The sequence below is a fragment of the Microtus pennsylvanicus genome, chromosome 6 (genome assembly GCF_037038515.1).
Source record: "Microtus pennsylvanicus isolate mMicPen1 chromosome 6, mMicPen1.hap1, whole genome shotgun sequence".
NCBI classification, from domain to species: domain Eukaryota; kingdom Metazoa; phylum Chordata; class Mammalia; order Rodentia; family Cricetidae; genus Microtus; species Microtus pennsylvanicus.
The window spans coordinates 9,277,366-9,292,136 of record NC_134584.1 but is presented as its reverse complement, the minus strand read 5'-3'; the positions used below and the strand labels follow the sequence as shown (position 1 = coordinate 9,292,136).

The 14,771-nt window shown below is 40.6% G+C and overlaps 1 protein-coding gene across 1 annotated transcript; it reads left to right on the top strand.

The window, feature by feature from the left end:
- The first annotated feature begins 1,066 nt into the window (after positions 1–1,066).
- On the top strand, positions 1,067–12,968 carry LOC142851755 (uncharacterized). Its single transcript, XM_075975762.1, has 4 exons — positions 1,067–1,184; positions 5,918–6,044; positions 6,537–6,632; positions 8,536–12,968. Exons 1-4 carry the CDS (start codon positions 1,179–1,181, stop codon positions 9,699–9,701), a joined length of 1,395 nt encoding a protein of 464 aa, XP_075831877.1. The 5' UTR covers positions 1,067–1,178; the 3' UTR covers positions 9,702–12,968.
- The last annotated feature ends 1,803 nt before the right edge of the window (positions 12,969–14,771 follow it).

Below are 14,771 nucleotides of genomic sequence, written 5' to 3'. Positions count from 1 at the left end.
CTGTTGACAAAGGAACCCTAATCTGCAAGAACAGTCGCAGCTCTTAACTACTCCACTGAGCCATCTCTCCAGCCCCAAATCTCAGAGATTAAACTGATTCTTGCCCAAAATCATGTTTTTCAGAAAGCTGCAATGGAGGAAACGAGCTAGAAATCAGAAAAAAAAATCTTTTAGAGGTGTCAAAGATAAAATTGTGAGTGTGGCCTAAATAAGCATAAATAATGCCTGAGAATTCAGCTTCAGGTAGAATTCTCCACAGGCATGCTTAGGCCCCTAATATTGAGATGAGCGGGGACCCAGGTAGTACTCTACATGACCAGACCTGCAGGATATTATCTTCTCTTCCTAAAAAATGAACCCCCACTATCGAGAAATGGAGACAACAAAGGAGTTCTGATTGAATGCTGCAGTTTCACCAACCACCACTTCCCATATGAGTACCTTCTCGGTGATGGTTCTAAACACACACACACACACACAACTGGGAGGCTCGCCATGCTAAGAAATAATATTCTTATGAAGATATTTCTGATAGCTTTACATTCAAGGAAGCCTCCATTATACACAAGGGCTTTACCCCAAGATAGCTCATCTGTTTTTCTCCTTTTCTTTTAGATATAGAACTGGAGACCAGTCTGGTTTACAGAGAGAATTCCAGGACAGCAAGGACTACACAGAGAAACCTTGTCTAGAAAAAATAACCAAAATCAAAAGAGAAGGAAGAAGAAATTCGCATTTCAGCATTAATATCTCGTTTCATTGTTTAAAAGTAAAACTGAGTCGATGTGATTTTTTTTCCAGGATGTACGAAGATTAAAATCAGAACACATGGACCAGAAATGACCTATAAACCTAATATTTCTGTCAAAGGCTCCACTCACATTCACACAGCTCGTGTTGTGGGTCTGGAAGTAAACGCCAGCCTCACTCCCAAGGCTCCCTTGCAAACCCGGCTTCTTCCTCCCTTTCTCTACTGCGGGTTGCCACAACCGGTAACCAAAGAAATCGCAATTCCGGAATTCCTTCGCGCAGACTTGTGGGAAATGCAGTCTGGTCCTTTGTGACGACACAGGGGCCCGCTCCGGAAACAGTACTTGTTCATTCTGTCTGAAAGTGTGCTATTTCCCCAAAGTTGGGCGAGAGTCCCGCCTGCTGTCCATTCCCGTTGCATCTCTGACATGGAGGTTGGTTCAGGGTGCAGCGCTGCCTGAGGCACTGTGCGGGGTGCGGGTCCGTCTTGGGGGGAGCGGACCTGAGCTGGGTGGGAGGGCGGGAGAAGCTGCCTTGGAGGTGCTGTGCTCAACTGGCTGGGACGACTGAGATTGCTGGTCAGGGCTGGGGTGAGGGCGTGTCTGATGGTGCCAATTGATGGTTTTGTTAGAAAACTGCCCACAACCCGAGTCTACCGTGGGCTTCTGGGACAGGACAGCAGGATGGTAGCGCCGGAGTGGAGGATGGTGTAAGGTTCTGGATTTCCAGGACTTGGTGGGTCAACTGACAAACCGCGTCTCAGGTGGTGCTGGAGATGGGATGGGGATCCGTTCTCTTACGAGCTGACCCGTTCTCGGGTGGATTTTCTCTTTCCTGTGCTCCATAGCAAGCCTAGTTACAGTCTTAGGGTATTGATGGTCTTCAGATTTTTTTTTTTTTTTTGACCAGTTGCTGAACTAAAAGGAAAAAGAAAATCTGAGACATAACAGTTCGCAGCTGAGGAATTCTGGAATGCTGCAGAAAAATCTGCCAAAATCAGCTCGTAAACAAAAGCCTTGAGTAGGGGTGAGGGAACAGGCATGCTACGGACATACGGAGGGAAAGACCCACTGCAATAAGAGCAGGGACTGCGGAAGCTGATGCCCAGCTTTGCTCTGAGGGCTGGGGTGTTTAAGCCTTTGGAGGGTCTTCCATCCCTAAGTTATAGTTCATTACTTTCAAAAAAGGCAGGATGTCTGCTTGCCGACGACTGCTGTGTAGATATGCGTTGATCTGGCCTTGAACTTGACGGGCCAGTCCGTCAGCAGGGGCCCTAGGAGCAGGTGAAAAAGCTCACCTTGTTTTAGGGTGCCAGGCTAGGAGGGTGAGGAAGAACTCATAGACCTCTATATATTCATGTACTTGAAAGTAAGCAGACCTCATTCCGTTTCTGGACCTCTCCGTGACTGGTGCAGCCAGCCCACAGTGGTATTCATTCTTCCCTGCCTCTCTGCCCCCTCCGATGCCTTCTCCTTCCTTACACCAGAGGTTCGAGTGCGTGTGCAATGCTTCTCTACAGTTATCCAAAACAGAAGCCTACTCTGCATGTGGGTAATGACAGCTACCTCCTCCACTGTCACTCACATGGGGTTTTGTGTCCTCCACCCAGCAAAGCAATGTTCTATTTATTACTCTTCCATGGGGACCCGCATGGACCCTGCATTGTCCAGTCCTGCCTGTTCCGGGATCTTTTTATTGTATGCTAATGTTCGTGTAAGTGATGCTATGAGGGAAGGAGTTACTGGTTTTTACAGACTCGTGAACTAATCTTGCTATGCTAGACGGGTCATTCCTGGAAAACCCCGACGGGACAGTGTGTTGGATAACGCCGTTGAGTTCTTGGTCATCCGTGTGATTATGTCAGAGACCACTGAGAGACATTACTTAAGTCATTTGGACAGAATTAAGTAGAAACCAAACACATATGCGTGTAACAAACTTGAGAAACAGATTTGCATTACTTTGTCATTTGTGGTTATAAAAGTCTGTCATTGAGCCCATCCAAAATTATTTTCAAAGGCAGTGACATATTTTGAGTCGAAAAGTTGTGTCAAATTGGCTAGCCAACTGTTTAAATTCTGCAGTCCATTTTCCTTTTCTTTGTGGTAGCTACATAAAATAAAACAGTGAATAAGAACGTGAGTCCCAACTGTTCGTTGGATGCACACCACTTCACTATCGCATTTAGATTTAGTAAGAATATACTAATTCTATAAATCTGGATACATCTAGACCTTCTGTCCTACAGTGCAAAGCACGTGATACTTAAGTGTAAGCTAAAATTCTATTTATTCCATTTTCTCAATAAGCACATTGTATATAATCTATCATGTCCTTTTTAGGGTTCCAATTATACTATCTGAATCATCACATTGCAAAAATTTGTTAACTTAAAAGCTAATGATTGCTATGTGCCACACTTATGTGTGTCAGAGGTCGGGACAGGTCAGTGCATTCTCACTTCATGATGTGCTTAGTGTATTTTTAAAGCGCCATGTTCTTTAATCAATGGATAAGCCTGAACTAAATGGAGAGTTTGAAGCCCTCACTTGGCATCTAGTTTTGACTTCCACATGATCTCTTAGGACTCAAGTTTCTCTGGCCTCTTTCAAAAAAAAAATCTCTGAGGGACACTGACATAGATAAGAGTTGTTATGAGTTGGGCTCTGTCTACTGTGTTGTTGTAGGCTTGCTTCTACGACCAGCCTCCATTCAAGGGGAGGACAGTTGGACTCCACCTCCTGATTCAGGGGCTACAATGAATTTGCAGCAGTTTTTAATGAACCCAGTTTGTCCCCCTCAGGCTAAAATTTATTTGTATTCCCTCTCCATAGGAAGTGAGCGTTGCCAGTCTCAACTTTCCCTGAAATGTTTGCTTTAATTATGTTAGTTAAAGTTCCAATTAAATGAGACCATCGTTGCAGGCTTTCTTCTGCCTCCTAGCCCTAGGAAGCCCACAGTGAGGAGAGGGGCCAGAGAATAACAGACACTTGTTCATCCAGAACAGTGGAAACGGGTGCTGGGCAACATTAGGGAGTGGTCCTTGCAGTCAGTTCACCATTGGGGACCTCCTCCTCTCTGAAAGAACAATTTTTCCATCTTCACTTTGCCCTGAGCTCCTGCAGTTCTCCAAGCTGACCATGTTCCCTTTTGTCAGTGATCAGTATGGAAGAGTGGAATCTGTAGTTTTATTTCCTTGTCAATCTGTGTTTTTCATTTCCTTGTCAAAGTGGGAAAATGTACTAGCTATAAAGAAGCTTTCAACAGAGTCTAAGTGCTTTTTTCTTGAGAAATGACAGGGTTTTCTATTCATCAGCTTCTTTCAGTCTATTTATAACTTGGGAGTATCTTGGCCTCCTCTTCCCTATCTCACTCCACCCTTATGAGTAAAGACATTTTTCACAGTATAATTTTTATCTACAAAGTATCTTTCTCCTGTACCAAAGTCTTTTGACTGTAGCTAATCCTTTCTCCCATTGCTGAAAACACCAGTAACTTCAGACCCAGGACTCGATTTGATCTGGAACTGAGCTGAAAGTTCACTACTCTGGGAAATTGCTTTGTGAGCCCCAAGGGAGAGAAGGAAAAACCAGTTTTATTTGGCGCTTAAGCCTATGAAGCACAACAATGCCCAGTATGACTAGGTCTTCCAAAAGATGCTTCAGCGCCATGCACGTCTTCCCATAAACAGCAGCTGTCTAATTGGACCTAGGCAAATATCTATGGCTAGTTAGTTCATGGATCTGAGAAGAGAACATGTGTCTGGAGCATAAGGTCGTGGAACTTAGAAGAGAACATGACTGGTGTTAGGAGAGAATGGGGAATGTTTTATTTATTTTAACTAGTATTTCAGAGGAAAGGGATAAAGTCATGTAAGTTGTGACAGTATGAATGAAACTGGAAATTATTTAAGGCACAGAAGGACATGTATCACATGATCTTATCCATACGTTAAAATTACATATTTGTAACTCACTGAAGTTGGAAATATGATGATTTTTCTCATTGGCCAGTGACATCAGAAAGCTGAGGCTTGAGGACATACTGAACTTGGATGCTCTGAAACAGTGCCATAGGAGGACGAAGCTCACAGAACTGTAAATGGAAGTTTCTGTCCCACTCGGTCCTGCAGCCGTTCAGTCCCAAAGAAACACACAAAGGCTTTCATATTAATTTTAAATTTTTTAAAATTTATATTAAATTAGCTCAGGCTTATTATTAACCAGCTCTTACAACTTAAAATAATTCATAATTCTTTAATTCTTGTTTATGGTTAGCTATGTGGCTAGGTAACTTTTATCAGTGAGGCATTCTCATCTTGCTTCCTCTTCATCTGGCGGGTGACTGCATCTCTGCCTTCCTCTTCCCAGAGACGAAATAACAAGGTCAGAGTGATGTCTAGTGTCTTTGAGATACTTAAAAAGGTATTGTTATTCCCATACCTGCTGGTTCTTATTGGTTCTGATATCTAACATACGTTTCTGTGAGTTCTTTCTTTTTCATTCTGCGCCTTGTGTGTTCTTTCTTTTTCATTCTGCGCCTTGGGTGCTCCATCTCTTGTCTCTCAGTGCACTGTCATTAGCATCACGATTGAACTCTAAAAATTAAGAAATCCATATCTCAGCCCAGAGCTGCTACATCAGTAACTACATTTTCGTGGAATTTGATATTCACGATTGTGCATAGTAAGGGTTGAGAAGTTCCTTCTCTCTGACCATTACTTTCTCCTGTGGGAAATGTATATATGTGTGGTATATAAAACAAGCATGTGGCACTAAATGCATGTTTTTCTATGGAAACATTCACTTTACATTTCATCTGTCTTAAGGGTTTCCACATGGAACTTCTAGGTTCTCCTGCCTTCTCGTTCCTTGATGGGTCCAGTGTGAAATCATGTGATCATATCAGAAGTGCCATCCTGTTTTCTTATACTAAGACCATCTGACCATGGGTTGCATGACCCACAATGATCTAGGTTGTCATATATCAGTGAATAATTAAGAATAGCCTCCTACAGGGTCACATACAGGACATTCTTATGGAATACACATTGTCAGTTAATAACCCTAGGTTGTGTCACATGGACAGAGAACTAGCCCCACAATGCCTATTATTAATGACTTTAATTAATTAAAAGTGAGGTATCATTCATTGATCTTTATTTCAGGAAATGCTGTCCTTCTGGGATGTGGCCATTGATTTCTCTCCAGAAGAGAGGGAATGTCTGGAGCCTGCTCAGTGGAATCTGTACAGGGATGTGATGTTGGAGAATTACAGTCACCTGGATTTCCTGGGTGAGGATCTCATCTATAGTGACATCTTAGTTCAGTGTCAGTACGCAATGTCCTCACTCTACACCTTATCTCATGGGAGCTTGTGCTTTCCAACAAAAAGTTCCATTGTCTTGCTTTTAAATAAAAATTAGGGAATATGTTTAGCTAAGAAACATTGCTTTCTTTTCTGTGTGTTTAACCTGTTTGTATTGGAAGAATACATCTTTCATACTAGTGGGAATGTTAGAAACTTCAGTTGCAATAGGCATGTACCTTATATCTTAATGAAAATGTTTCACAATTCAGTTTTAATATTTTTCCCTTAAATGAGACTCTAATCTGGACATTGTAAATTCCTTTATGTATTGTAGTGGTCCTGTGAGAAGTCACTTAAGGAACCATTGTCTACAATAATTTGTTATATCATTTCTTTCCTTATAAGTCTTGTACTGGAAGAGACATATCAATTCCCAGTAGAAGGACACTTAATCTTGTTCCCTTTCCTACAAACAGGTCTTGTTCTCTCTAAGCCACACCTGGTGACTTTTCTGGAGCAAAGACAAGGGCCTACAGGTGTGAAGAAACAAGAGGAAGCCACAGTGCATACAGGTGTGTAGGAATGAGGGGTTCAAGAACAGAGGTGAGGTTCAAATAGTCAACAGAAAGGCGGGCTTTCCCAACAGCCTTAAATCATGATATTATGGACATAATTCTTTAGGTCTCTCATTGGTTTTGTTGTCAAAGGACATCTCCCAGATGTTTATGATGGTTAAGTCTCTTAAACTTGGTGATTCCCCAATGGTGAGCTGTCTTTATTTATTTATTTTAACTTCCAAAGCTCATTTTTTTTTTAGTTTACATTAAAACTTTGCACTATTTTCTAAGCTCTGAAAATTTGCAAACATTTCTAAGACCTATGTGTGAAGCCATTGTAGGACAGTAACTTCAGACATAAATATATTTCATATCACTTATAATCATGCTGATCAAAATCACCTCATCAGAGTTCTTGTGAATGACTAAAAGGTATTCTAATTTTTATCACATGCTCACTAAGGATTTAGAATGCATACTCTTTGCGGACATATAGTCATAGATTAAAAACTGTCTAAAATTAGAAGAATTTTAATAGCTAATCAGTTTTCAAATTATTGAGAATTCAAGATTTCTTTTTCATAACTTTGCAGTTTGATTGTGTGCTGTTTCTTGGCAATGGATAACCTATAGTCAACTGTCTATATGTAATCTATATAATTTGTGGGTGGATTGTCCAATTATAAACACTTCAGAACAGTGTAAGATAACAGTATCTTTGGGCTCTAGTTTTGTGACCATGAGAACTGTGTATTTCCGCTTCATCTGTAAACACAAGTCTCATGTTTTCACAAATTGAACATTACATTGTCTCTTTTCAGTGCTAAGTTATCTTGTAAATTAATAATCTTAGAAACTTGGATAATTTTAACACCTTTTCATTGACAAAATATTGTCTTTGACAGAAGTTGTTATTCATAGGTGAACCTATATTTTCATAATTTTGTCATTCAAATAGAACATAAACTGCTGCTGTCTGAAATTTGTGATGTGTATTACTTAAGATTTTGTAGAAATACTTGTTATGCACACTTCCATTCATGCATAAAAATTCTTAACTTCATACTTAGGATAAAGATGGTATTTCTATGTCTCCAATCTCAGAGAGTTACCATTAATCTCCCCCTTTCCCAGTAGATAATGTCTTGTATGTCTACATATAAAAAAATACCTATGTTTAAGGTATTTATTTCTCTTTGTGTAATGCCTTTAAAAGATTCCTTTATCATAGATTATTACTACTTAATTAACTACTTAACTTTGAATAATGTGCCATTCTCCTCCTCCTCCTTGTTCTCCTCCTCCTCCTCCTCCTCCTCCTCCTCCTCTCCTCTTCTTCTTCTTCTTCTTCTTCTTCTTGTTCTTCCTCTTCTTCTTCCTCTTCCTCCTCCTCCTCCTCCTCTTCTTCTTCTTCTTCTTCCTCTTCTTCTTCCTCTTCCTCCTCCTCCTCCTCCTCCTCCTCCTCCTCTTCTTCTTCTTCTTCTTCTTCTTCTTCTTCCTCTTCCTCCTCCTCCTCCTCCTCTTCCTCCTCTTTCTGGTTTTTTGAGACAGGGTTTCTCTGTGAAATTCTGGCTGTCCTGGATCTCATTATACAGGCTAGGCTGACTTTAATCTCATAGCTTTCCACCTGTCTCTGCCTCCCCAGTGCTGGAATTAAAGGTGTGCTCTACCACTGCGTGGCATGCCATTATTTCTATATTCAATTTGATCAGGCTTTACATGAGTAGAAGTTTAGATTTTTTCCACCTACTATATATTCTGAGTTATTCTCAGTGAACATAAATGTAAAAATATAGTGTTATTTCTGATTTATCCATAAGAGTGTAAGAATGGGTAATTGTCTCTATTTTAAAGATAAACATTATGAATATAAAGAATGTACAAAACTTTTGTTCATGTCTCAACTTTTGACCAACAGGAAAAACAGTCAATAAATGTAAAGATTACAGCAAGGCCTTTTATTGTAATTCACTGCTTATTCGACACCAGACAGTTGATGCAGGGGAGAAACCCTACAAATGTGAAGACTGTGGTAAAGCGTTTCGTGTTCGCTCAAGACTTTCTGTCCACCAGAAAATTCACACTGGAGAAAAACCCTACAAATGTGAAGAATGTGGCAAGGCCTTTAATACCCATACAAAACTTTCTGTACACCAGAGAATTCACACTGGAGAAAAACCTTACAAGTGTGAAGAATGTGGCAAGGCCTTTAGTTCTCACTCAACACGTTATAGACACCGGAAAAATCATACTGGAGAAAAACCCTACAAGTGTAAAGAATGTGACAAAGTATTTTCCTACCCTTCATTGCTTAAGGTACACCAAAGAATTCATTCTGCAGAGAAATCTTACAAGTGTGAAGAATGTGGGAAATTATTTTACTGTCCTTCGTTGCTTAAGAAACATCAAATAATTCATTCTGCAGAAAAGCCCTACAAGTGTACAGAATGCGGCAAAGCCTTTCACTATCCTTCGTTGCTTAAGCGGCATCAGAGAATTCACACGGGAAAGAAGCCCTATAAGTGTACAGACTGTGACAAGGCATTTTACTCTTCTGCATTCCTGAAGCGGCATCAAAGAATTCACTCTGAAGAGAATTCCTACAAGTGTGAAGATTGTGGCCGACGGTTTTACTCTTTTGCGCACCTTCAGGATCACCAACGGTTTCATTCTGGAGAGAAACCATACAAATGTGAAGAGTGTGGGAAAACATTTTCTACTCTCTCATACCTTCCCTGGCACAAATTGCGTCATTCAGGGGAGAAGTCTTACAAATGTGAAATATGTGGCAAAATGTTTTACTCTACATTAGACCTTAAAAAACACAAAAAAATCCATATTTATAAGTGTGGGGAATGTCACTATGCCTTTCCGAATTACTCGGCCCTTACTGAACACCAGAGAGTTCATACTGGAGAGAAACCACACATATGTGAACAATGTGGAAAAATCTTTTCTAGACTCGATAGCCTCAATCAGCACCAGATTGTTCATACTGGAGAGAAGCCCTATAAATGTGGAAAGTGTGACAAGAGTTTTTTCCGATCTTCCTCGCTTAAAAGACATCAAGGGACGCATTCTTAATAGAAATTTGACAAATATGTGCAGTGGGATAAAATCTCGCTAAATGTTATACCTTAGCCAAGACAAATGAATCCGTTGAGTAGAGAAGTCAGGCACGTGTGAAGAATGCTGAGTGCTTTACCACTCAGTCAGTACTTCCTACCAACAACAAAGTTGGTTCCGGAGAGAGAAAGCCCAATTCTGAAGGGAGTGACAAGCCTTTAAGTGTTTCTTTATATCTTAAGTAGCACAAGAATTTCCATCAAAGCTATAGTGTGAGGGATGTGGTGAAGGTTTGAGTTATCTTTCAGTCCTGGTTCAACCTCAGTAATTCTCACCTGAGAAAAACCCTCCTTGTGCAGAAGAGGACCAGGGCTTAGCTATTCTTCATGGCTATATAAGTTTGGAGATTTCATTCTGATGAGAAAGTCTACAAAAGCAATAAGTGTGGCGAGTTCTCTACGTGTTCTTCACACTCTAAATATCTGCAGATACTTCATACTGCAGAGACACTCTACACGTACAAACACTGTCCCTAAGGCTTGAATAGTACTTCAACCTTCAGCAACACCTAAGCATTGATATAAGTGAGAATCCCTGCAAATACAAATGTCCTCCTTAGCTTCAGCTGTCAACTTCATCTAGCCCAGCATTATCTGAGTGGGTGCTTTTCTGGATCAGAGTGCCTTATGGGCATGTATGGGGGTCATTTTGTTGATTGGTAAGTGTAACACCCGATTCTGTGTTACCCCTTCAGTATAGTTCACGTGCCACTGTACCGTACGCTAGTTGGGCAAGGGCCTGGAGATTGAAAGAACACACAAGAGACCTGGGTCATTCGAAAGGAGATCATATGCCGTTTATTCAACGTTGGGGAAATCCTTATATACCTAGCTGCTGCACAAGGATTTCAGCCCAGGCAGGTGGGAAATTACCATACCAAAGATGAAGTCAACAATGCCCTACAGCTAATCACCAGGCAGGGCAGGGGGAGCACAGGAACAAACAGAATGCTTTAGCGGGCTGACCAGAAACTGTCCTCAAGATGAACTCCAGGAACAAGGATAGACCTGGGCCCTATGGGTAAGTAGTGTAGGAGAATCTACCCAGGACATGCAGCACCACTCTGGGGAAGTGTTATGGGTCACATAAGAATTGTGCGTGAGCAGGAGGCTAAGAAACATTAGGAAACATGGTTTCTATTTCCCTTCCTGTCCCTGGAAGAGGAACACTAGACCCTTAGGTTGAAATAAAAATTTTGCTCCCCAAAGTTGTTTTTGGCCCTACCTTTCATGACTCCAACAAGTTAATGTTTGATAGCAAAGGACACGAGGAGGCATTTCACTCTTCTTCATACCTCTCTTCCCACAATACTCTGTATTAGATACAGTGTCATAAAGCCTTTAGATGTATTCTGCCCCTGCTGGACAGCAGAGCTTTCACACTACAGAAGAGTCCTATTGATACAAAGAATATGACAAAGAACTTTATGTTCCCCTTATTTAACACCCAAAATTTCATGCTGTAGATGAACTTTGTAAGAACAAAGACAGTAGCTACTACATGTTGAACAATTGTTGCAAACTCAACATGAGAAATTTTATTGTGAATGGAACTAACATAATTGATAAGAGAAGCAATTTATTCTACTCTTCATACCTTAACATCAAAAAATATATTTTGTATAGGAAACCGTACAAATTAAATAGTGACAGAGCCTTAAATCGTTAGGGCCCATGAGTGAATTTATATTGTAGAGAAGCCTTCTACATAAAATGACACTAGGAGCCTCCATTTTTTTTATAGTCCCTATTTTATTTTATTTTTTTTAAATTTATTTATTTATTAAGGATTTCTGCCTCCTCCCCGCCACCGCCTCCCATTTCCCTCCCCCTCCCCCATCAAGTCCTCCTCCCTCATCTGCTCGAAGAGCAATCAGGGTTCCCTGACCTGTGGGAAGTCCAAGGACCGCCCACCTCCATCCAGGTCTAGTAAGGTGAGCATCCAAACTGCCTAGGCTCCCCCAAAGCCAGTACGTGCAGTAGGATCAAAAACCCACTGCGATTGTTCTTGAGTTCTCAGTATTCCTCATTGTCCTCTATGTTCAGCTAGTCCGGATTTATCCCATGCTTTTTCAGATCCAGGCCAGCTGGCCTTGGTGAGTTCCCGATAGAACATCCCCATTGTCTCAGTGTGTGGGTGCACCCCTCGTGGTCCTGAGTTCCTTGCTCATGCTCCCTCTCCTTCTGCTCCTGATTTGGACCTTGAGATTTCTGTCTGGTGCTCCAAAGTGGGTCTCTGTCTTTGTCTCCTTTCATCGCCTAGGAGCCTCCATTTTTATTATACATACCTCATAATAGCAAAAGAACTACTCTAATATCAATAGTGTAGCAATGTCTTTTTTTATAACTTATACATAGAAATGGATATAATTGTAAGCAGAGTTTTCTCTCCCACAACCTCTCTAAAATAATCCTTCAGAGGCTTATTCTAATTATAAATGTTAGGCCTATAGCTCAAAATTAACTTTAAATTTGTATCAGTAAGCCAAAATCCATACCAATATGTAAGATTAATAGTTTTTTGGACTAAAGTAGTTTCAGTAATCTATCCTTTTTCCAATCATTTTTATATCCCCCTTCTTTTAGAAAGAGATATTTAAATTTAAATATAAAATTTAATTTTAGCTTTTTTTCTAGTATGAGCAATATAATATTTTGTAACCAACGCCCTAAACAAAGACAAACGTCTAATTCTTTTGGGGAAGAATGTGGATGCAGTTCTCTAGCCTACTTCCTGTTGATTGGGGGCACTAATCATATTTGGGCAACATGAGAAAATTTAGAATTATAGTCAAGTCCTGACTGGTGTAATCTGTGAAGCTATATCATCTCAGCCAGCAACCTTGAAGCTGCTCTGGATATAGAATTATGAGAAGACTGTAACAGAGGCATTTTGAAATGCTGAATCACCTGGACCATCCATTTTTATTAGTATTTAGTCTGGTTATTCTGAAAATACATAAAAATTTAAAGGTAACATACATATTTGCATCTGAATAGACTGCACTGTACACAAGTCAGCCAAAGAGGATTTTCTGTTATGTGTTTGAGCAGATAAAATGTACATCATATGCCTTGTAGATCTTCCAGATTTATTTCTTTATGACTGCAGTCAGGATTTCAGAGCGTCTTCCCTTGATCAAACCTGGTTTTCTTTAACCTGAAATGAATCCACAGCCTCCCATTTTGTTGTGGAAATAAAAGCAGAACCTCTTTCCCAAAGAAACATATCTTTTTGTTTATTTATTTTTTTCTTTTTTGAGACGAGGTTTCTCGGTGTAACAGCTATGGCTATTACAGCTGTGTCCTGGAACTAGTTTCGCAGACCAGGCTGGCCTTGAACTCACAGAGGTCCACCTGCCTCTGCCTCCCAAGTGCTGGGATTAAAGGTGTGTGCCACCACTGCCCTGCTTGAGTTAAATTTTGAAGTCAATAAAATTTTAAAATATATAGGTTGGATTAATGCAGCAACATTTTTGATCAAATATTTCTTTGCAGCTATTGTATCCTCGGCCATCAAACAATTCAAATACAACACAATAACATACAGTATCCAGATTCTCTGTATATTTTCCATTTTATGTGGTTTTTTATATTACTTTACTCCCTTTTTAGGACTTTATTGTTGTAAAACTATATATGTATTTTTATGACTATCCCTACCGTCTCTTTTCAGTCCCAAGCCTATGTATATTTTTAAACACACTGTAAACCATTTAGAGTTTTTTTTTGTCTGAATCCATCTTTACTGCCTATGTCTATCTTTTTTCAACACCCAAATGTTTAAATTGTCAAGTGGTGTAGCTAAGACCAAAGCAGTAGCCTTGGCAGCTGGCTCTGACCCGTTTCTTGGCCCGTGAGAGCTTAGCTTCATGGTAGAGTTACCAGCGGGAGCCACATTTACTGCCCCAACTCAGGGGAGTTTCTGGGTTCATGCCGTCACGGAGTAGCCTGTCACCTGCTGTTCATAAACTCTACTTAAGTGTTTGGTAGCAGAACTCACAAGAGAGCTAACTGTGCCTCCAGCATAAACTAGGGAGCTGCATCTTCAAGGAGCCGTGCCTCTGCTTGCTGCCACCAAACAGGGCCCACCCATGGAAAGACCATCATCAAGAAGCTGTGCTTAACACTGTTCTTTTGTCTTTAGAATCCTCTTTTTAATTTTCACATGTTTTATGTGGCAGTTGGTGCCAAACATTTGGAAGCCATATGTTGGCAGAAGTTTGTTTGTCCAGCAGCTGCTCTCAAATAAACACTCAGAGGTTTCTGTTAGTTGCAAATGCTTGGCTGACAGTTCAGGCTTATTACTTACCAGCTCTTACATTTTAAGTTAACCCATATTACTTACTTATGCTCTGCCATGTGACAGTACCTTTATTAGCATCGCACCTTCATCTCCTGCTACCTTCTTCCTATCACCCTGCTTGTATTTCCTGCCTAGCTACTGGCCAATCATTTTTTATTACACCAGTTCTAGTGACAAATCTTTATGGTGTATTAGCATTTATCCTGGATCTTATTTCACATTGCATTAGTCTATACGTTTGTTTTATTTGTGAATCTCATTGTCTTCATTACAGCTCTGCAGTAAAGTTTGAGGTCAGCTGCTAAGCTATATCTGGTACGGGAATAACAGCAGAGAGCTTACACATTGATCCACAAGTAGAAGACAGAGGTAGCTAGAAATAAAATGGGATCTTGGAATATCTTCAAAACCCACCCCTAAGTGACATCCCTGGCAACAAGGTCACACTTCCTAACCCTTGCCAAACAGTTTTCACCAACTGGGGACATTCTCATTTGATGCAACAATAACTTTAAAGGTTTATTCATTTATTTATTGTTTATACAGTATTCTGCCTGTGTGTGTGTCTGCAGGCCAGGAGAGGGCACCAGATCTCATTACAGAAGGTTGTGAGCCACCATGTAGTTTCTGGGAACTGAACTCGGGAACTTTTGGAAGAGCAGGCAGTGCTCTTAATCACTGAGCCATCTCTCCAGCCCTGGGTTTAAGTTTTAAGACTAGACA